Raw genomic sequence first — 24,822 nt, 5'->3', positions numbered from 1 at the left:
GGTCCGAAGGTGAGGCATGAAGCCTAAGGCCTATACGTACCGTTTTGTTGGAAGAGATGAAATGCCGATGCTTTCGAAATTTGATGATCATTTGAACAATCAGTTTGTTTGTGTTTCACAGGGAATGAAAAACGTAAATGTAGAGCATGGCGATTGTGACATATGACAGATTCGCCGATATGTTCAGCATGAACGGCATATAAATCAAAATGGCAGTGTGTGGAGAGTCAGCCGCCGTAATAACATCAGACGTAATCACATCACCCTGTAAGGAGACCAGATTCTCAGCTCTGATTGGTATACGTTTGAGGGGACATACATACTTACGGACGGACAAACAGTGTTCGAGACGGCTTTGTCCGATGGGCTACACCATAAAAACAGGATGAACTTGAGGTACGCACACTCACCTCTTAGCTGTCTAGTGTCTTGTCCTGGGTTTGAATCCCAACCCAGCCATGAACTATCCGTCTGGTATTTCACAGTCAAGGTGATTCATCAATGTGTGTGTCGTCCATCGGATGGGCGTTAAACGGGCGTCGCGTCTGCCAGCATTCATTGGCGTCCTTTGGGAAGAGTAAGCGAGCTATTGTCTACACCATGGCCAATTTCCTACCCTAATTAGTCAATTGTCAGGCCTGGCCAGGCAGTTCGTGAAGACTCGGACCAAGCTTCCCCCTGCCAACCTCACAAAAAGGGGGGATAATAGTGGCCGTTAAAGACAAAGAAAGTTTGGGGAAAAAAATTCTGGAAGTTTAGCACCATTGATGCAGTCTTATACACTAGCGCTTCTTAACCTTTTTCTCACCACGGACCGGTAAAGGTTATGATAAATGACAGCAGACCGCCAATTGGGAACCACATAATTAAAGGATTTGAGGTGGGGGAGCGCTTTATCAAGAGAATACACAGTTCCGTGGGATAATTATAATCGTACCTCAGTGGTTAAGGTGTGGAAGTATGGCATTTCCTGTGTTCTCTTCTGGTCTTGTTTCTTATCAACATTTGGTTTTTTCCTATACCCGCCAAAGCCTGCTCAGTCAGTTTGACCTCAACACATCTCATTCAGGATAATATGTCCCTCCTTCCTTAATAACTCTCTCACACCATTCCACCTAGCCTTGTTTTATATTTAATTAAAAAGTGCTTGTTGAAAGAAAATTAAAATAAATAGCACCTGACACATTTAACGAGAACGGCACTCGACGGCGTCCCGACGTCGACAGATGTGCCTCCCCCCACATTATCACATCATCATACATACTTGTACCAAATTTGTTTTAAATCCCTAAAGCTGTATGATATAGTATGATAGACCTGAGCCTCATCCTGGGGGTGGGGTTGCTATCTTTATCAAATACTCTCTCCCTCACACTCCCTGCACTGCCCTCCCTCCACCTCATCCCAGGAGTACCTCTGGCTACGGCTTCCCCTCCGCTCCCACCTTTTGTTCATGTGTGTCCTGTACCGTCCTCCAAACAGTGATGACTCCATTTACATCTCCCTGTCTGACAACATGGACCAACATCTATCCACTCATCCCAACTCTCTCTTCCTCATATGTGGAAACTTCAACTGTCATCATGCCAGCTGTCTGGGTGTGGGTACCTCTCTCACCAGCCATTGCACCTCAGCAAAGGACTTCTGTGACTCATTGGGACTGACACAATCTGTCAATTTCCCGACCCTGATCTCATTCAACCGAGCATCTTCTCTTCGAGACTTGGTAATGACAAACTTCCCTGCAAATGTCTGCTGCTCTTCTTCTGCTCCAATCGGCTCTTCTGATCATGTGCTTGTCAAAGTGGATATCTCTCTGGCCATTCTCAGAGAGCCTCCTCAGCGGCGATGAGTCTGGCATTTCACTCAGGCCAACTGGCACGGTCTTCAAGCAGCCATCAATCATCTGGACTGGTCTCCCATCTCTACCGCCTCTGACATCAACTCATCCTGGGAATTCTTTCAAAGTAAATTGCTCTCTCTCATGCACAGATTTATCCCACCCCGTCTTCAGTTGTCATACCCTTCCTCCCGTCCATGGTACTCTGAATCTTGTGGTGAGGCAGTTGCCATGAAACAACTTGCCTTCTCCTCTTGGAAGGCTAAACGAACTGAATGCAATCTCATTTCCTTTCACAAAGCTCGGAACAAGTGTGTGTCTACCCTCAGGAGAGCCAGGAAACAATATCTCTCTACTCTCAAGACCGAACTCTCAAACCTGACTCCCTCCTCCAAATCCTGGTGGTGTCTGGTCAAATCTGTTTCTGGTGTTTGTTCCCTCTCCATCCCCTCCCTTACCTCAAATGGCTACAAAGCTGACTCCGCAGGTGAAAAAACTAAATGCCTCAACTCTGTGTTTGCATCAAAATATTGTGTCCCGAACCCGTATCTCTCTGTACCCACCTTTCCTAGTCGAACCCAGCTGCTCCTGGACTCTGTGTCCTTCTCTCCTGACAAGGTGGAGACGTTTCGGTCAAACCTCGACTCTGATTCTGCAACTGGACGAGACGGCATTAGCCCACGGGTCCTAAAATCTTGCTCTGCTGCTCTATCTCACCCTCTCTCTGTTAATTTCACCCTCTCGTTTGCTCAAGATCATCTGCCATTTGCTTGGAAATCAGCAAACATTACCGCTTTACACAAAAAAAGGTGCAAAAACCGATCCTTGCAACTACAGACCAATCAGCCTACTCCCAATTATCAGCAAGGTCATGGAATCCATCATTGCATCTGACATCAAATCTTTCCTCTTCTCCAATGGCTTGATCTCGGATCATCAATTTGGATTCAGACCAGGTCATTCTACTCTGGACATGCTACTTCTGCTGTGTCAACAATGGATGGAGGGAGGTCCTCAATGCCAAACAGGAAATCAGAGCTGTCTCCCTTGACATATCTAGTGCCTTCGATACGGTCTGGCACCCAGCTTTGCTCACCAAACTCTCCTCCTATGGTATCCATGGAAATCTCCACGCATGGCTTGCGGACTTCTTCTCTCGTCGTAGTCAATGTGTGGCCCTGAATAGATTTCTCTCATCTCCCCTTCCTGTTCAGGCTGGAGTTCCCCAAGGCAGTGTTCTGGGCCCTGTGCTTTTTCTGGCCTTTTTTTAATTTATTTTTTATTGTATACTGAATCGAGGCTCCTGAAAGAGCTAACATTTATTTCACAAACAAATCAACCAGACAAAATATATAAAAAGAGGGAGCGGAAGACAAGATGGGGAGAGAAGGGGAAGCACACAAACACAACATTTGAGAGCAGGGAGATGTGTGGAAGGGAGAGGGCTTGGGGAGAGGAGGCGTGGGAAGGGGGGGGAGGGAGAGGGAGAAGTATAAAACACAAGGACACCAAGGACTTCCAGGACAGAAGTTGGTATTTCAAAAAAGTGGAATTGGGGTGAAATTAGCGGGGGTAGAAAAGATTAAGGTTTTGGATGGGGGAAGATAAGAGATGGTGGTGAACAGCTGTTTTAAAGACCTGGAGGGTGGAGTGGGATTGAAGAGAGTGAGGGAGTTTGTTCCAGAGGCGGGAGAAAAGAGGAATGAAGGAGTGAAGGTGAGCAGAGAGTCTTGATTTTGGCAGTTTAACCATAAGAGGGTTGCAGGCAGATCTTGTGCGACCTGTAGGAATATTTGCGGGACAGAGCCCAGAGAGAGCTGGGGGGGCAAGGCCAGAGAGGTGTCGGTAGAAGACGGAAAGACCACCAACCTGCCTGCGGTGAGTGAGTGAGAGGCCCTTGGAGTTAGCTTCATCGCGGGAGATTCCAATGATTCTGAATGCTTTGGTTTCAACAACGTGAAGACGAGCTAGGTGTGAGGCAGGAGCACCAGCCCAGAGGGGAGAGCAGTATTCCATTGAGCTAAGGATGAAAGCCTTGTATGTGGTGAGGAGCTCAGGTGTGCCAAGGAAGGACTTCGCACGACAGAGGATGCCCAGTCGGCGACTGGCTTTGGAGGCCAGATTTGAAATGTGGTTTTCCCAGGAAAGATCATGGCAGATAGTGAGACCCAAAAGCTTGAGTGACAGAACTTCTTGGAGAGGATTATTCAGAAAGTGGATGGGAGGGTTGTCCAGTCGGTCTTTTCGGAGAGACATCGTAAGAGTGTGAGATTTGTCAGGATTGAAAGACATGTTCCACTTGTTTGCCCAGTCTGTGATTTTGTCCAGGTCTGCAGAGAGTGAGGAGGCTGCAGACTGCCGATCTGAGGGATGAAGAATGGAGAGACAGAGAGTAGAGTCATCAGCAAAGAGATAGAGAGGATTTTCAAGAGAGTCAGAGAGATCATTGATGAAGACCAGAAAAAGCACAGGGCCCAGAACACTGCCTTGGGGAACTCCAGCCTGAACAGAAAGAGGAGATGAGAGAAACCCATTCAGGGCCACACGTTGACTACGACTAGAGAGGAAGTCCGCCAGCCATGCGTGGAGTTTTCAATGGATACCAAAAGAGGAGAGTTTGGTGAGCAGAGCGGGGTGCCAGACCGTATCGAAGGCACGTGATATGTCAAGGGAGACTGCTCTAATTTCCTGTTTGGCATTGAGGACCTCCATCCATTGTTATGAAAGCAGAAGCAGCATGTCCAGAGTAGAGTGTCCAGGTCTGAAACCAAATTGATGATCAGAGATCAAGCCATTGGAGAAGAGGAAAGATTTCATATCTGAAGCAATGATGGATTCCATGACTTTGCTGATAATTAGGAGAAGGCTGATTGGTCTGTAGTTGCTGGGATCTGTTTTTGCACCTTTTTGTGCAAAGCGGTGATGTTGGCAGATTTCCAAGCAGATGGAAGATGACCTTGAGCAAAAGAGAGGGTGAAGAGAACAGAGAGAGGGAGTGAAAGAGCGGAAGAACAGGATTTTAGGACCCGTGGGCTGATGCCGTCAGGTTCAGTTGCAGAATCCGAGTCGAGGGTTGACAGAAACTTTTCCACCTTGTCAGGAGGAAAGAACACAGAGTCCAGGAGCAGCTGGGTACGACTGGGTACGGTGGGTACAGAGAGGGATGGGTTTGGGACACAAGATTTAGAGGCAAACACAGAGTTGAGGCATTCAGCTTTTTCACGTGCGGCGTCAGCCGTGTGGCCATTTGAGGTGAGGGAGGGGATGTAGGGGGAACAAACACCAGAAACAGATTTGACCAGATGCCACCAGGATTTGGAAGAGGGAGACAGATAAGAGAGTTTGGTCCTGAGAACGGAGAGATATTGTTTCCTGGCTCTCCTGAGGGTGGACACACACTTGTTTCGGGCTTTGTGAAAGGAAAAGAGATTTCCTTCCGTTGGATTTGCTTTCCAGGAGACGAAAGCAAGTTGTTTCTGGGCAATAGCCTCACCACAAGATTCCGTGTACCAATGGACGGGAGGAAGGGTATGACAACTGAAGACGAGATGGGATAAATCTGTGCATGAGAGAGAGCAATTTACTTTGGAAGAATTCCCAGGATGAGTTGATGTCAGAGGCGGTAGAGATGGGAGACCAGTCCAGATGATTGATGGCTGCTTGAAGACCGTGCCAGTTGGCCTGAGTGAAATGCCAGACTCGTCGACGCTGAGGAGGCTCTCTGAGAATGGTCAGAGAGATGTCCACTTTAACAAGCACATGATCAGAAGAGCCGATTGGAGCAGAAGAAGAGCAGCAGACATTTTCAGGGAAGTTAATCATAACCAAGTCCAGAAGAGAAGATGCTCCGTTGACTGAAATCCGGGTCGGGAAATTGACAGATTGTGTCAGTCCCAGTGAGTCACAGAAGTCCTTTGCTGAAGAGCCATGGCTGGTGAGAGAGGTACCCACACCCAGCCACCTGGCATGGTGACAGTTGAAATCACCACATATGAGGAAGAGAGAGTTGGGATGGGTCGATAGAAGTTGGTCCATATTCTCAGACAGCGAGATGTAGATGGAGTCATCACTGTTTGGTGGACGGTACAACACACATATGAACAAAAGGTGGGAGCGAAGGGGAAGCCGTAGCCAAAGGTATTCCTGGGGGTGAGGTGGAGAGAGGGCAGTGCAGGGCGAGTGAGGAAGAGAGTCTTCATCAATGATCTCTCCGACTCTCTGGAAAATCCTCTCTATCTCTTTGCTGATGACTCCTCTCTCTGCCGCTCCATTCCTCATCCCTCAGATTGGCAGTCTGCAGCCTCCTCACTCTCTGCAGACCTGGACAAAATCACAGTGGAACATGTCTTTCAATCCTGACAAAACTCACACTCTCACTATGTCTCTTCGTAAAGACCGACTGGACAACCCTCCCATCTACTTTCTCAACAATCCTCGCCAATAAGTTCTGTCACTCAAGCTTTTGGGTCTCTCACTATCTGCCATGATCTTTCCTGGGAAAACCACATTTCCAAGCTGGCCTCCAAAGCCAGTCGCCGACAGGGCATCCTCTGTCGTGTGAAGTCCTTCCTTGGCACAACTGAGCTGCTCACCACTTACAAGGCTTTCATCCGCAGCTCAATGGAATACTGCTCTCCCCTCTGGACTGTTGCTCCTGCCTCACACCTAGCTCGGCTTTATGCTGTTGAAACCAAAGCTTTCAGGATCATTGGTATCTCCCGCGATGAAATAACTCCGAGGGTCTTTTACTCACTCAACGCAAGCAGGTTGGTGGTCTTTCTGCGCCTTCTGTTCTACCGACTCCTCTCTGGCCTAGCTCCCCCAGCTCTGTCTGTGCTCTGTCCCCCAAATATTCCCACAGATCGCACAAGATCTGCCAGCAACCCTTTTTTGGTGAAAACGCCAAAATCAAGCTCTCTGCTCGCCTTCACTCTTTCATTCCTCTTTTCTCCCACCTATGGAACAAACTCCCACACTCCCTTCAATCCCACTCCTCCCTCCATGTCTTTAAAACAGCTGTTCACCACTATCTCTTATCTTCCCCCATCCAAAACCTTGACCTTTTCTACCCCCGTTAATTCACCCCAGATCCACTTTTTTGAAATAGACTTCTTTTCTGGAAGTCCTTGCAGTGTCCATGTGTTTTATACCTCTCCCACCACCCCCCAACCCCTTCCCGTGCCTCCTTCCCCCAAGCCCTCCACCTCCTACAAATCTTCTGATGTCCCTGTTTTCTACTGGTGTACTTGTGTGCTTCCCTCTCTCTCCCCAACTTTTCTCCCGCTCCCTTTATTATATGTTGTATGTATCCGTTTTTTTTTTTGTGTGATTAATGTTAGCTCTTACACGAGCCTCGACCTTGTATACAAAAAAAAGAAGAAAAAAAAGCGGTTCTTAGGTATCACATTTTAAACTGACACATTACCTCTGGCCTTTAACTTTCGATGCCGAAATCTAATCACTTTATCTTTGCATTATAATATACACTTACCATTGTAATATACCAAGTTTGATCAAAATCCCATCATTGGTTCACAAGTTAGCTCTGTAACAGAGGTTTTACCGAAAGAGACCTCTGACCTCATTATCTAATTAGTTATATCATTATACATACTTGTACCAAGTTTCAATTCGATCCCTTCAGATCTTCAGATCCCTGACAGACAGCCGGACGGACAAGCCAAAAACAAAATGCCTCCGGCGACGGTGGAGGGATACTAAACCAAACTGAAAAGGAAATAGAAGCACATTTTAAACTCACCTCTTCTTCTTGGCGCTGCATATTAACAGCCGTCCTTGCCCCAAACACGTCGAGCTGTTTAACAGTAAAAAGATTCGAATCGTTATCGTCTGAGCTGTCATCATCTAGATGCCAGTCTCTGACTTTGCCATCAGAATGTGGCTCTTCCTGTGACAATTCGCCATCTTCCCCTTCCTCCTGGCAGGCAGAAACAGGATGTGACATCATCAAAATATGCAGACGCAGTCACCACAATCTCTTTTACACGTGTAAACACAGAATTGCACTTACACCACATGTGTTTTAACACTGGCCAAAACCTGCTCAAAATTTTCAACACTGTTCAATTGCGAGTGTCAAAACAGCAAAAGTGCCTCAGTTGATAATGTAACCAAGCAACAATCATTGGTTCATTTTTGGAAATAAACTAAGGGATAAAGATTCAGACTGCTCTGCAGATTACTTGAAGACCCTCACTATAACAGCTTGAAATGTTTGAGTTCCTGTCTCTATACTTGAAGGGCGTGGTAATGAGTTATGATTGGCATAACTGCAACAATAAAGAGGAATAAGTCAAGCAGAAATGGGAATTATATACAAAAATCGCACTTACATCCTGGTGCAAACTTGGAACAGGTGAAGATTTCCAACTTGTCAGTGTCTGGTTACAATTCTTTTGTTTTACAGCAAGCGCGTTACAAAACGTTTGAATTCTTCTGTCGACATCATACTCTTTACCTGTGGAGAGATGCGACAGAGAGGGAGATACAGGAAGAGATGCGACAGAGAGAGGTAGAGAGACAGAAAGAGAGAGGATGCGACAGATGCAGAGGGAGAGAGAGAGAGAGAGAGAGAAAGAGAGAGAGGGGAGGGGGGGTGGGGTGTGGGGGTGGGTTGGGGATGCAGAGAGATGGAAATACACAGATATGAAAACACACACACACACACACACACACACACACACACACACACACACACACACACACACACACACACACACACACACACACACAACACACAAACACACACACACACACACACCTGGTTTTGTCTGAAGATGGAAAAACATTCCAGATCACACAAGATGACACACAACAAGACACACGACACAGGGCAAGATGACGAGACACAGACACACACAAGACACACAACACACACGGTCGACAAGATGGTGATGGTAGGGAGGCGGCATGACCGGCTCGCCTGGGACAGAGAGGACCAGGAGCTGTGTCGAGTGGATCAGTTTCAAAGACAGTAGAGACTAACCTGAGAATAGCAGCTTTGATTGGACAAAATGGTGGTTGGTGTCGTGCTGTTCGACGTGTATTTGGGAGGCCAGGCTCTCAAGCTTGGGGGGACTTGTGGGTCTCATGTTTCCAGGTGGGAGGGCTCGGGCTTTGAAGGACCTCCACCTGTAGGGCTCCGTCCATTGGGGATGTGAGAGAGCGAGATGGGATCGAGGATTCATGCCATATGTGGCAGCTTCGGAGTGCACGGTGGCTTTGGTGGAGTGGAGGGCCATGCACCTGGCGCCCGAAGTCACGTGGATCATCTGGGAAGAGGTCTGGCAGCTTGCTGGGTTTCTCAGACCTCATCATGCTGAGAGCGAGGGCCCGGGATTTGGCAACTCTCTTTATGCCATGTTATGCATGCAGGGAACTGAGCTCAGTGAGCTCCAGTAACATGCCAAACACAGTGGCTTCATGGTCAGCTTTGGTGGGGCGAGAGGGAGGCGCTGTGGCTTGATGGGTTTTGCCAAATCTCACCCGTCAAGAACACACGAGTGCACAGGGAGGGGGGTCCGATATGTGGCGGACCGGAGTGGAAGGGAGGCCTGAGACTTGGCAGACCCGAGTGGATGGGGGTGGGGGTGCTGAGATTTGGCGGACCCGAGTGGAAAAGGGCTCCTGGGTTTTGGCAGAGCCGAGTGGAAGTAGAGCCTGAGATTTGGCGGACCCAAGTGGAAGTGGAGCCTCAGATTTGGCGGACCAGAGTGGAAGGGGGGCCTGAGATTTGGCAGACCTGAATGGGAGGGGGCATGAGATTTGGCAGACCCGAGTGGGAGGGGGCCCTGAGATTTGACAGACCTGAATGGGAGGGGGGCCTGAGATTTGGCAGACCCGAGTGGGAGGGAGCCCTGAGATTTGGCAGACCTGAGTGGAAGGGGTCCTGAGATTTGGCAGACCCAAGTGGGAGGGGGGCCTGAGATTTGGCGCACCCGAGTGGGAGCCGGGTCTGAGAAAGATAAAGTGCATGGGTTGTGATTGCATGTGCACATGCACTATTATGCTTTATACATGTTTGGCTTTTTGGGGTTGCTTTTGGTTTTGCTTTAGGTTTTGCTCTTGCTTTGGCATGTTTTTTTTGTGTGACATCATATTCTGTGTATTGTATACAACAGGCATTTTAAAGGCCATTTTCCCTGCAAGAGCGGGGGTTAGCCCTGCGGTCCCCATGACAATCTCTCCATTTTGCCATATTTTCTGCATCTCCCCTTGTTAACCCCCTCGCCCGCATTTCTTCTTCAACCATTTTTAGCTAAGTCTTTCTCGGTCTTCCCCGTCCTCTACTTCCTTCCACATTCATTTCCATCACTCTTCTCAACCAGTCACTTTCATCCTTCCTCAACACATGACCAAACCATCTCAAACTGTTTCTCTTCACAGCATCCATCACAGGCTCTATTCCCATCATCTTTCGCAATTCATCATTTGTCTTCCTCTCTCTCAATGATGCTCCACACATCCACCGAACCATTCGTATTTCCACCCTTTCCAGCCTTCGTTGCTGCTCTACGTTCATTACCCATGTCTCGCTCCCATAAATCATAACACTTCTCACACATGCAGCATACACCTTTCCCTTCAGCTTCAACGACACCCGCCTCCTCGTCAGCACGCCACTCAGTTCCCGAAACTTCTTCCATGCACATCTCACTCTAGCAACCGTTTCCGAGTCTGATCCACCTTCTCCATTCAGCATGTCTCCTAGGTAACAAAATGATTTCACACCTTCCAGCTTCACGCCGTCTCCAAGATCCAACTCAACATTTCCTCCATCTGCAGCTCCCTCTGTGCACACCTTACACTTGAATGTAGCTGCCACACTGGTTATTGACCCTCTCAAACCACTACATTTTTGATGAACCCACACAGCGCACATTGTACATTGAATTGAGTTCACTCCGACACCCTTCCTGCACAAAGCACATGGCCACTTCCCAGTTCTTTCCACCTCACCACATGCTTTACCACTTGCCATCACCTTTGTTTTTCCGATATTCACCTTCAGACCTTTCGCCTCCATACATTCCTTCCACTTGTTCATCTTCTCCTTCAGTCCATCCATACTTTCTGCAAACACCACAAGATCATCTGCATACAACAACTCCCACGGTAAACGCTCCTTTACGTTCCGAGCCAGCACCTCCATCACAGCTACAAATAGTAGTGGACTTAGTACCGACCCCTGATGCACTCCCAACTTCACATCAAACTCACCACTGTTCCCGTCCTTCGTCCTTACAGCTGTGCGCGCTCTTTTGTACATTGCCATCACTACTCTGATCAACCATTCCTCCACTCCTAACTTCCTCAATGCCTATGTCACTACTTCACGTGGAACCCTATCGAATGCTTTCTCCAGATCAACAAACCCAAGAAACAACTTCTTCCTCTTCTCCATGTACTTCTCCTGCAACTGCCTCACAATAAAAAGCCCGTCTGTCGTTCCTCTTCCTGGCATAAATCCAAACTGCATTTCGTCAATCTTCACTTTCTTCCTTATCCTCCTCTCCAACACCCTTTCCAATACCTTCATTCCATGCTCCGATAACTTTATCGCTCGATACGAGCCACAGTCCAGCGGGTCACCTTTCCCCTTGTATAGAGGGACGAGGGTACTCAGTTCCCAATCCACTGGAATGCGGCCTTCTTTCACCACCAGATTGCAGATCTCTGTCATTCTCTTCACACCCCAATTTCCCGCTGCCTTCAACATATCTCCCACAACACCCGTCGGCCCTCCCGCTTTTCTACTCTTCATTGCTATAATCGCTTCCTCAACTTCCTTCTCGGTTATCTTCTCTGCCGGTCCTAAAACTGGGTTACTCTCTATGTTGCCCTCCCATTCATTCTCTGCATTCAACAGTATTTCCATATATCTCTTCCATCTTCCTTTAATTCCATCTGGGTCCACAACGATTTGTCCCACTTCATCCTTCAAGCAACTCACCCCCATCACATCACACCTCTCTTTCGCTATCTGCTTTGCAATCCTGAATACCGCTCTGTGACCCTCTTCCAAATCCAAGCGTTCTCCGAACATTTTCCTACATGCCTCCTGCACCTTTGCTACCTCTTTCTTTGCAGCCTTCTTGGCTGCCTTATAACTTTCATGCTCTTCCTTTTCTGCCCCCGTACCCTTCGCCTTCTGCCACTCCTTGAACTTCTTCCTCTTCTCGTCAATCTTCTTTCCAACTTCATCATCCCACCACCATGTTTCCGAGTGCCTCGGTGGTCCTTTTGTCCATCCACATATCTCACCAACGGCTCCCAACAGACTATCTTTCATTGACATCCAACCACTTTCAAGCTCAACCACATCATCCTCGACCATACTTAGCCTCTCTTTTAATGCCTCCCTCACTGTCACCTCTTTAAACCTCCACACCTTCATTCTCAGTTGGTACTTCACCCGCCGAGCTCTCTTCGCACCTTTCAACCTTATGTCGCAGACAACCAAGTGGTGCTGTGAAACAGCCTCCTCCCCCGGGATCACCTTTATGTCCCGGAGGTGCCCCCTATCTCGCCTACGCACCATCAGGTGGTCAACGGTTGTTGTTGACCCACCTGACGTGTGTGTAACAAGCTTATTATCCTCTTTCTGGAACTGAGTATTACAAATCAACAAATCAGCTCCATCAGCAAACTCCAAAATCCTTTCACCTTCTCCATTTCTCACACCATATCCGTAACCCCCATGAACTCCCTCAAAACCGTCCATACTCCTTCCCACATGTCCATTTAGGTCTCCTCCTACCACAACAACTTCCTTATCTTTCACGCTTTCCATCAGCTTCTCTATTGCACACCAGAACTTGTCCTTCTCTTCATCGCTCCGACCAACCTGCGGAGCATATCCCGAGATGACGTTCCCCAAAAGCTTTCCAATCATCATTTTCACCATCATCAACCTATCACTCACTCTCGTCACACTCACCACACTGTCGACAAACCCCTCAGAAAACAGGACACCAACGCCATGCACGCCCTCCGGGCACCCTTGCCACACAAACTTGTATTTCTGTCCCTGCCTACCCTTCACCATTCTCACACCACTTCCCTTCCATCTTGTCTCCTGCACACAACATATGTTCACTCTTCTTCTGACCAATACTTCCACCACTTCTCCTGATCTCCGTCATTGTCCCTACATTCCATGTCCCAAACCTCAGAAACCGATCTCCACGTCGGGCATCAGACGTTTCGTCATCATAAATGGAGTGATTTCCACCCTTGCTTTGATCGGGTTCCCCACCTTGAGTTTTGACGAGAGGGAGTGGGGTCCCCCACGGGGTACTTCGGGCTGTACCCTGCCCATATGTACTTGTAATTGTCATGGTTCTCTCTTTGAGGCAATGTTTTTATGGCTGGATGTCCTTCCTGACGCCAACCCTTTTAGTCGCCTCTTACGACACGCAGGGATACGGTGTACCTATTCTAAACCGGGGTACACACCGGGAATTCTGTGTATTGTATGCACATATTATTTTGATGCATTATATAGCCTACACATAGACATGTTGTTCACATGTTGTATTGTATAACACACGTTATGTGTGACATGTTGTACAGTGATATGTTGTGTACACGCGTCTTTGTTAATGACATATTGCACGTATTTTGCACGTGCACGACTGACTGACTGACTGACTGACTGACTGACTGACACACACACACACACACACACACACACACACACACACACACACACACACACACACACACACACACACACACACACACACACACACACACACACACACACACAGTATAGAAGACAAAAGGCAAGTGCAAGTGTTTGGGTTTTCTTTCAGGTTAATGCCTCGAGGCATTCCTCAACATCACCGAGTGGATGAACAAGCACAGGTGTGAGCAATCCACCAACTCATTCGTGCAATGAGAGACGTATTCCAAGCAAAATAAAAATAAATCCGCAAACAGTTCAACCCAAAACAAACGACAAATCCCCCATTGGCAGCCATGTGACAAGCAGACATAAAAGGAGGAGATTATCCAATTAGTCTCTGCCCATAATGCAATCAACTTTGAACTTGCCCATGTATCTAATCCATCTGTAACGGAGACCATGCTGGTATTCGGCCAAAATACTTGTACTTGTTTCATTCTAGCTTTCCCCTGTTGTGTTTCATTAAGCTTGTGTGCAGCACGTTCACCCCCATGTCTCCTTCTCCCCATTCCCTTGATCTCGATCTCACTTCTACTCTGCTTTTGGTTATTCCCCCTTTCCATTTCGTTCCCTTCCATTCTGCTCTAGCTCTTCCACGAGCCTCGAATAATTAAAAAGGGTTGAAACAGATAAAATTTCCTGTTCTACCACTTAATCCTCCAATGGGGTCCACAATCATACTAGATTTCCAATGCAATGATAGACTCCGTAACGCACGACATGAAAACGATGCGACCATAGAACCTCAAATCAAGCTAGCCACAGATGACGACCACAAATCTCCAAATGATGTAACACATTTATAAACGATCATTTAACAGTGGAAGGGGGTGGGGGGTTCCAACCATCTCTATCGTTACCAAGCAGAAAGGCCATGTGAAGTAAAGACCTCCTGAGAAGCACCTCGAAGAGGTGGCATCCATAAAATCCATGAAACTCCCAACAGGGACGTTTCAGATACGACTGCAGTGCAGGTACGTCAGCACATGACGAACAATAAAATCACTGATCAGAGAGCAGGGATAAAATTATCTGTTCGGCCAAACATCGATAAGATAAAGTGTCCTTCACCAATGTGAGGAATTTGAGGTTACAGGAGATACACAATGCAAACATCAACTGATAACTTGTTCATCCACTCGGGCTCATTGGGCACGAGCCAGCTCAAAGGTTAGGGAGAGAACAATGGCTCAGGTGGCTGCCTGCCTCAATCTTACCTGTCTTGGTGTCATCCTGCTTCCCACTTCCTTCCTTGTGCAGCACTTGTTGCTTTGCCTTCTGCAGAAATCTTATGTGTGGAGCAAGAGCCAGGCCTAGAGACCTGCAGGAGGGACAAGCCATGTGGTCAAAAGGTAAATACAAGGCACCTTAGCATTGGCTTGTTCCTGGAAAAAAAGGCGAGACATGCTAGGGTTGTTCAAAGATGACATGGACTTTTTAATCGAGAAAAATCAAATAAAAATACAGGGAAGTTCACGAACGTTCACCGATATTCCACGTCTGCACTTGTCATCTTGATGCCAAAAGCATATGAATTGATGGAACAGGTGTGCAACCATTATTTCAGGACACTTTGTAAACTTCATGGCACCCACATTTTGTTTCAATTGTGCAAAGGGCTTAAATCACATGGTGACAAGTGCAGACCATATGAGGGATGAGTTGGAACTTCACAACCCATAAATAAGGTTGTGCAAAAGAAGTTGCATCAATGGTGGTAAGATTCAGAATAAAGTTTTTTTTTTTGTTTTTTTTTTCATACAACCTTCAAACCTTTATTTTATTTAAATCGAATCATACACTTCAACATTGGAGAACACAAGTTGCCTTCTTGTCACTTCCAAAAACTTCCAATTACAAAATATTACACCATCTTAACCAATAAAATTTGCCCCTCGCGCACTCAGGGCAGTTTAATATCAAGATCCAGACAAAATTGTGCATCGTGATCAGAAACATGCTCGTGCTAAGAAATATCGATCGTGCTCGGAAACGCAAAGCAAGAGTTTAAAAGACCCTTCCCATGTCCTTTTTTCTCAAGACCGAGTGGGGTAAGGTGTTCCATGAACTCTGTAGTTCAAGAATATTCTCCCTCCTGTGGTGATGTGCCAGGAGCTCTATAAGAATCTGTAAGAATGAATGGCTACACAAGTTGCCTTTTGACCAGATGCCAGGTACTTTGGTACCCACGCTGCATTAACCGTATTGAATTGTAAGTGAAAAGGAATTGCTTCCATAAACACCAAATTGTGCAGTTTCACGTAAAGTAATCCAGTGATTCACCGGCCAGGATGAGCTGGAATTTCAGCTCATTTGATGTTCTCCGATGCAAGCAACATAATGATACACCTTTAACAGCACAGGCCGCCACCATATTGGTTCCACCCACAATGCATTTGAGCAGCATCGCCATAATTTGCTCAGTGTATAAATAATCATCGCACAAAATTTCAGGAATTCATTGTTTTGATTGGTCTACAATAACAGGAGTGTCGACCTTGAACCACCCTTGGGGATAACACAGGTGGATTTTCACTTTTCACTAATCGGTGGAAAGTCGGCCAGCATCGTTTAATCATGTGAGGTTATGTTCTCAGGAACCCCATTAATCCACCCCCTCCCCAACCCCCAAAAGCCATCCTCAATGAGCCCGCAGACACAGAGCGTAGACAACAGAGTACTTACAAAGCATACTGGTCCAAGGGAAGCTTTCTCACATCAAACACCTCTTTGTTCCTCATAAGGAATATCGCACGGATGTAAGAGCCAAAACACTGATAAAACACAAGGAAGAAAAATAACGATTCAGTAAAATCAACTTTGACACGATGTATGCCTCCAAGTAACGTCACTCAATCGTTAATTCATCAATTGACCCGAAAAGCAAAGAGCGACAATTCACATTCATTACTACATCCGATGCAATAAAAATGCTCTAATGGTGGCGAGGCGTTCCATTCGAAACTGTTTGTTCGATATGGAGATTTTTCATACAATAAAATTTGGCAATAAAAGTTTGTATTGGTGTCAAAGCCAGTGACCAATTGTAAATTAATAGTAGGAGTACGCATACAAACGAGGTGCGAAAATGAGGAATTCAAGTTCAAAAAAGGAAGAGGATGGATGTGGGTATGAGAACGAGAAAGGAATGTAGGAATGTGCGAATAAATGGAAAGAAGTTTGGTCAAAAGTTGTACTAAAGGAAAGTTGGGATAAAATTCCACCAAATTTGGGTTACACGTAATCAATTAATAAATTAACCATAAGGGCACTCAGTGGAGTGCATACCTCTGCCAGGCTGAACAGTTTATGTTTTGTATCCCACCAATAGGCCAGATCTGGATTTGGACCTGAACCAAAATCGAATCAGCTTGTTCTTGTCACCAAACCAACTCGTCCACCAAGTTTATTCATAACTCATCCATAACCTTTTTAAATATTATGTTATATATCGCTTTTCGCCCGATCTCTCAATGGTGAAGAACCACTGAAAAGTTAAATAAAACTCGTATCCGAATCCATTTTCATATCTTCACCAAAATCAAATCGATTCATCCTTGTCACACACACACCCAACCACCAAGTTTCGTCCAAATCCATCTCCAACTTTTCGAGATATTGTGCTGTGTATCAGATTTGGCCTCATCACTCATTGGTGAAGAATCACTTTAAAAATTAAATAATTCTCATATCCGTATCCATATTCAGATTTTCACCAAAATCGAATTGATTTGTTCTTGTCACACACCCAACCTGTCCACCAAGTTTCGTCCAAATCCGTTCACAACTTGAGATATCTTGTTCACAGACAGACAGACAGGGGTGAAAATATAACCTCCATCCACCTTTGGTGGCGGAGGTAAGAAGAATAAAAAAATATATAAAACGAAATACAGACTTGGCATTTAATATGGAATATTTTTTTTTTCTTGACTTGGGTTTACTTTCTTAACTCATTATATCAATCTGGTGAGTTTCTTTTACACTTTGGTGATTTATTTGTTAAAAGAACCATGTCACTGATTGTCTGTCGCAGCAAGAAGTCAACAACAGGATTATATCACAGGTGGCGTGGCAAAATGTACGGACAGGTGCATTTGATGATTGGCTTCACAGACAGGTATACAAGGGTTGTTGCATTCTGTATTAGTGGAAAACAACTGCTGCACGTCTCCAAAAGTTATTGCCGCTTCCTATGGAGATGGTCCGTCAACTCGACAATGCTGTTTGTCATGGAGTGGTGGCTTTCGAAATTACGGCATGAAACAGCGTGCTATTGCTCGGCAGTATGGCATCACTCAAGGTCAGGTGTCAAAGATCCTGAAACGAAATGCTCAGAGGGATGTCCCTACTCCAATACCGAGGCTAGGACGTCCCCGCAGAACCACAAGGAGGTATGATCGCCAGCTGCACCGGTTAGTCCGCAATGGCCCTACCAAGTCAGCTAATCGGCTTAGGGCTGAGTGGCAGCAACTGACAAATGTGCCTGTATCCAGAAGGCTAGTCAACCAACGACTGGTTCAAGCAGGCTATTGTGCCAGGCGTCCCCTGAGAAAGCCACGCCTGACCAGACAATACCGCCAGCGCCGATTTCAGTGGGCCAGAGAGCACCGTCAATGGCATCCAGGACACTGGAATCACGTGATCTTCAGTGACGAGTCTAGGTTTTTGGTCTATCGTCAAGATGGCCGCGTCCGAGTGCGCAGACAAGTGCATGAAGCCTACAACAAAGATTGTATAGTGCCAAGAGTCCAAGCTGGAGGTGGTGGGGTGACCGTTTCGGCTGCTTTTCATGCAGGGGGCAAAACTGACCTGGTTGTTCTGAATGGAAACCTGAACCAGTTCAAGTACAGGGCCATTCTGGAAGAAACATTGCTTCCATTTCCTCGTGCAGCCTTTCGAGGAAACTTTGTCTTCCAAGATGACAATGCACGGCCTCATCGTGCTCGCATGATCCAACACTTTCTTGCTGACCGTGGTGTAGAGCATATGGAGTGGCCTGCCATGTCCCCGGATATGAATCCGATAGAGAACTTGTGGGCAGAATTAACACGTCAAATCGACCACTTGGACCAGCAGCCGACCTCTGTGCATGAATTGCAGCAGGCTATTGTCACTGCATGGCAAGCGATTCCTGTCCAAACCTTGGCAAATCTCGTGAACAGCATGCCTCAACGTGTACGTGCTCTCCTGAATGCTCGTGGGGGTTACACAAAGTACTGAACTGTAATTTTACTGTCCGTAATCCCAGTCGTAATTTACCTTTTGTTTTTGTTAAAACATTTTTTGGCTAAATAAAGAGATACTTCTGGAAAACGTACAGAAGTTTAACACAGTACTGTCCATGAATTGAGTTCGACATCAGTTTACATCACTTTCAAGGATCAATTTATTTGTTTGGAAATGTCAAATGTGGTTTTTGTTTCTTTTAAAGGTCACATTAACAAAATCTAGAATAATTTCAACATAATTCCAATGAACTTTTGGTTCTAAGACATCTTGAAAAGTAAGTTCACCCCCACAAAAAAAATATTCCATATTAAATGCCAAGTCTGTATAAACATATACACTGACATCTGGGAAAACGATAAAAGAGCAGGAAGGTACAAAAAAAAGAGTTGGACAGATTGTGAGTAGACAAAGAAAGCTCTTTGGAATGGCTAAGAGGAGGTTAGCTCAACTGGGATGGAGAACGAATCAAACGAACTTGACTTTTCATTTCAATGTATTGATCCACAACCTCTTACAGAACTAATTCCATCTTCCCATTCACCACCCCAGCATCACCCGCTGTGCTCTCTCCTTGAGCTCCGTGTCTTGAGCCAAAAATTCTGCCAGTCTGCTCTTCACATCGAGCAGCTTCTTGGGGTTAACGCTGCAAAGAGGAAAACAACACATGACCATGAGGCTCCCGCTCACCGTGTCTCAGGTGATTCCGCGGCACATGCCGGGGTTTTCCTCAACTAGAGCACATCGATTGGAGGATGGCAGTAACACCTAATGACCGAGCACGTGATCACGTCACCAAAGTCTTCCTGGTGAAGGCTGTCGTCAATAAAATTCCATAATAACAGACGTTTTCCCGAAGCGGCGCTGATTGGAACACAGGTGATTAAAAACCAAAGATCAACACTGCAATCTTAACGGTAGTTGCGGGCACAGTTAAAAAGATACCATCTGTGCTCCTCGTGCTGAAAAGCACCCAGTCGATATCACACCGGTTGTCCCATCACGTTTATGAGAAAGGAGGACCACGGCCGGATAAAAGCACGTCCATCTGCCGGGATCTGCTCCGTTTTGAGAAGAACTCGTGCATGGGGATGGAAGGAGGCAAGATATTGGAGCGTTCGACGGTAACGCAGAAAGACGATCGCTTAATTCTGATTGACAATGAATTCGAGAATTACGATGAGAAAAGGCTGCGAGAGTTTGGCACCGAGCACAGTGCAATAAATAAATGTAAACTGGACTGGTCCACCATGTGCTTCTTCTTCTTCTTCTTCGTATGCAGAGCAAGGATGCGAGGCAGCATCGTTGGCTGAGGGCGTGGTTGTGCCTCCGATACAGTGCCCTCTGCTGGTTGGAGCAGGAACTTGTAATTTGTCAAAATGCTGGTGATAACTCGCCTTCTCTTTGCGAAGGACACTGTGGGGTCTTTGACGTCCACCAACGAATGCCGGCAAACGGTAAGCCAAGTTTAACGTCAATTTAATGACTGAAACACTGGGATGAGAGTTTATAGCTGGTTTGGATTCAAACCCAGGCTGACAGCTTAGAGTGAGTGTGCGTATGTTCAGGCCATTCTGTCAGCCAAACATGTGCTGCAATATCAATGCTGTGTAATTGGCAGGTCACAAATTCCTGACAAGTTAAGCGGTGTATTCTTTTGTTTGTGAGTGAATAATGCTTGTGTACCCAAGATTCGATATAGAACTAATTGTTCATGATATGGGACTATGACTATATGTATATATATATATATATATATATATATATATATATATATATATATATATATATATATATATATATATATATTGATGTTTTTTGTTTTGTTTTTTCAAACCAGACACCGACTGTAAATGTGGAGGAGAATCCGCACAGATTCGGGGAAGTTCTGACTACTTCCGGATATGGAACAATCTCGTGGTATCTGCTCTGTCGAGATATATTATAGAACCATAAAATCTCAAAAAGAACGGACATTTTCAAATCTTTATGTGTTACACTCGTCGGAGCACGGGCAAGAATACCAGATATGGGGACGAAAACCAATTTTAGCTCAGACCTGATTCCTACGTGGCTCTTAGGACTGCTGCTGATGTCAATATATGTGATGGCTACGAGGCCGCAAGGGAACCAAGACTTCCCGCAATGATGTAGCAGGGTCAAAACAAGTGAGATGTTTGCACAAACTATTTTTGTTTACCAACTACAGGAGATTGTGTGTGTGTATAAATGTGGATTAAAGAATACATAAATGTTACACACTATGTGCGTGAGACTGTCAAGATGAACGAGGGCAGCACGACATTGTCAGTGCTGTGAAGCATGAAGTGCTGGAGATTTGAGGTGGGGTCACTGACTGGAGATGAGATGAGAGTTGGGATGACTGACTGGAGATTAGATGAGAGTTGGGATGACTGACTGGAGATTAGATGAGAGTTGGGATGACTGACTGGAGATTAGATGAGAGTTGGGATGACTGACTGGAGATTAGATGAGAGTTGGGATGACTGACTGGAGATAAGATGAGAGTTGGGATGACTGACTGGAGATGAGATGAGAGCTGGGATGACTGACTGGAGATGAGATGAGAGTTGGGATGACTGACTGGAGATTAGATGAGATGAGAGTTGGGATGACTGACTGAAGATGACATGAGAGTTGGGATGACTGACTGGAAATGAGATGAGAGTTGGGATGACTGACTGGAAATGAGATGAGAGTTGGGATGACTAACTGGAGATGAGATGAGAGTTGGGATGACTGACTGGAGATTAGATGAGATGAGAGTTGGGATGACTGACTGAAGATGACATGAGAGTTGGGATGACTGACTGAAGATGACATGAGAGTTGGGATGACTGACTGGAAATGAGATGAGAGTTGGGATGACTGACTGGAAATGAGATGAGAGTTGGGATGACTAACTGGAGATGAGATGAGAGTTGGGATGACTGACTGGAGATTAGATGAGATGAGAGTTGGGATGACTGACTGAAGATGACATGAGAGTTGGGATGACTGACTGGAGATGAGATGAGAGTTGGGATGACTGACTGGAAATGAGATGAGAGTTGGGATGACCGACTGGAAATGACATGAGAGATGGGATGACTGACTGGAAATGAGATGAGAGTTGGGATGACTGACTGGAAATGAGATGAGAGTTGGGATGACTGACTGGAAATGTCATGAGAGTTGGGATGACTGACTGGAAATGACATGAGAGTTGGGATGACTGACTGGAGATTAGATGAGAGTTGGGATGACTGAAGATGAGATTAGAGTTGGGATGACTGACTGGAAATGAGATGAGAGTTGGGATGAGTGACTGGAAATGAGATGAGAGTTGGGATGACTGACTGGAAATGACATGAGAGTTGGGATGACTGACTGGAGATTAGATGAGAGTTGGGATGACTGAAGATGAGATTAGAGTTGGGATGACTGACTGGAAATGAGAGGAGAGTTGGGATGAGTGACTGGAAATGAGATGAGAGTTGGGATGACTGACTGGAAATGAGATGAGAGTTGGGATGACTGACTGGAAATGACATGAGAGTTGGGATGACTGACTGGAAATGGGATGAGAGTTGGGATGACTGACTGGAAATGAGATGAGAGTTGGGATGACTGACTGGAGATGAGATGAGAGTTGGGATGACTGACTGGAGATGAGATGAGAGTTGGGATGACTGACTGGAGATGAGATGAGAGTTGGGATGACTGACTGGAGATGAGATGAGAGTTGGGATGACTGACTGGAAATGAGATGAGAGTTGGGATGACTGACTGGAGATGAGATGAGAGTTGGGATGACTGACTGGAGATGACATGAGAGTTGGGATGACTGACTGGAGATGAGATGAGAGTTGGGATGACTGACTGGAGATGAGATGAGTGTTGGGATGACTGACTGGAGATGAGATGAGAGTTGGGATGACTGACTGGAGATGAGATGAGAGTTGGGATGACTGACTGGAGATGAGATGAGAGTTGGGATGACTGACTGGAGATGAGATGAGAGTTGGGATGACTGACTGGAGATGAGATGAGAGTTGGGATGACTGACTGGAGATGAGATGAGAGTTGGGATGACTGACTGGAGATGAAATGAGAGTTGGGATGACTGACTGGAGATGAGATGAGAGTTGGGATGACTGACTGGAGATAAGATGAGAGTTGGGATGACTGACTGGAGATAAGATGAGAGTTGGGATGACTGACTGGAAATGAGATGAGAGTTGGGATGAATGGAGATGAGATGAGAGTTGGGATGACTGACTGGAGATGAGATGAGAGTTGGGATGAATGGAGATGAGATGAGAGTTGGGATGACTGACTGGAGATGAGATGAGAGTTGGGATGACTGAAGATGAGATGAGAGTTGGGATGACTGACTGGAAATGAGATGAGAGTTGGGATGACTGACTGGAGATGAGATGAGAGTTGCGATGACTGACTAGAGATGAGATGAGAGTTGGGATGACTGACTGGAGATGAGATGACTGGAGATGAGAGTTGGGATGACTGACTGGAGATGAGATGAGAGTTGCGATGACCGACTAGAGATGAGATGAGAGTTGGGATGACTGACTGGAGATGAGATGACTGGAGATGAGAGTTTGGTGCCTCATTACAATCCTGAGAGTAAAATCCAGTCAATGGAGACCGCCACAGAGGATCACTAGTCCTAATTTGGCTCTTCTCCAAGCAAAGGAAAACGTTCTTGGATCGTCTTTGATTGGCATCGGTGATTATGTTTGAGAAATAAATACGCATCACGGCAGAATAAGGATTGATGTTCGTATCTGTGTTTGTTTAATTTGAATATGATTACCTAGTTTGGAGAAAAATAATAAATAGGAGGGATTACTTTTGAACATGCACTTGTACATATCATTCTTGTATTTACGAGTGGTGTCCCCGAGTGACAGGACTAGATAAATGGCAATGGGAGGGAGAAGGGGCGGGGGGGGGGGCGAAGAGAAGCAAAGAAGAACCATTTGCTTTGTTGTGCACCGTACATACCTACGTACCGGTGGGTTCAAACTTTTAAATGAATTCAGGTTTGGACTTGAGCAGATCGCTAGTTGGCCATCAATCAACCAAAGGAGCGAGGTAGCCTCAGGTGAATAGAATGGGAGGAAGGTTTGCCAAGAATGACAGACGCTCTTTTCTAGAATGGATGAAGACTTGTTGTCAACAAAATTATCTCAAGTGTCAAGTTCCCCTTGAACATGCAGGTCATGCCAGGTAGGTGCATTACATGCAGTGGTGGAGAAAGGTGTGCAAAATATATGACAAACTAAAGTTTCCAGAACACCGTTTTCAAAAATAAAAACCCAAAAAAACACAAATCTCAAAAAATACATCATGGGATGCTTCCAAAGCAGCGAATAAAGAAAGAAGCCATTTCATTGGCCTTGCATCTTCTGTTGTAGTTATACTTCATCAGATATAACGAAGGAGACTGGTACAATAACTCATCGGTGGCACCTCTGACTTGTCCGGTCTGGGTTCAAGATTCAATCCCAAATGGATTCTGATTTGGCTACAAATCCTTCCTAGTGCTGCACAAAAGGGGTGATGCATCATAGAGTATGCTTTGTTGGTAAAGGGTGTGGCAAGCTGCTTTTCCCATCTCGAGAATATGCTGGTGAATGTGAAGGATGAAGTTAAGGATTTAACACAAAATGCAACAATCATGAAAGAGCTTAAACCTATTTTTGTGTCGAGTTAACGCCCTTAACCGCATGCCATGGATTACCATCTTTTCCTTCGACCAAATTGCCAAGTTTACCTGATGCCCGAGAGCATCACCATCAAGTCAGTGTTATCAAGTGAAAACGTATTTAAACTGCAAAATGAAATGCAACGGGAGGAACGTGACGTTCAAAAAGCACCATCAGCACTGCTGCAAACGGGAACGCCACACCAGTCATTAGTGCGGGGAGGTGAGCAAATAATAGACAAGGCAAGCGGAGATTTACGCGCACACCTGATACACACACACACACACACACACACACACACACACACACAC

The 24,822-nt window shown here is 46.0% G+C and overlaps 1 protein-coding gene across 2 annotated transcripts in view; it reads right to left on the bottom strand.

Moving 5' to 3' along the window:
• Positions 1-24,822, bottom strand: part of DDX10 (DEAD-box helicase 10) — a 107,693-nt gene that overhangs the window by 28,119 nt on the left and 54,752 nt on the right. Inside the window, exons 11-15 of one of the 2 annotated variants that reach the window (XM_078778596.1) lie at positions 19,338-19,425; positions 16,236-16,324; positions 14,768-14,871; positions 8,194-8,318; positions 7,602-7,778 (exon numbers count right to left, since the gene is read on the bottom strand). In XM_078778596.1, the coding sequence (XP_078634722.1) occupies positions 7,602-7,778; positions 8,194-8,318; positions 14,768-14,871; positions 16,236-16,324; positions 19,338-19,425 (583 nt within the window). The remainder of the gene's footprint in view (positions 1-7,601; positions 7,779-8,193; positions 8,319-14,767; positions 14,872-16,235; positions 16,325-19,337; positions 19,426-24,822) is intronic. The other variant, XM_078778597.1, reaches the window with a different exon arrangement.

This window comes from Myxine glutinosa, chromosome 5, assembly GCF_964187855.1.
Source record: "Myxine glutinosa chromosome 5, kmMyxGlut1.1, whole genome shotgun sequence".
Classification (NCBI taxonomy): domain Eukaryota; kingdom Metazoa; phylum Chordata; class Myxini; order Myxiniformes; family Myxinidae; genus Myxine; species Myxine glutinosa.
This window is presented reverse-complemented; position numbering and strand designations above follow the sequence as displayed.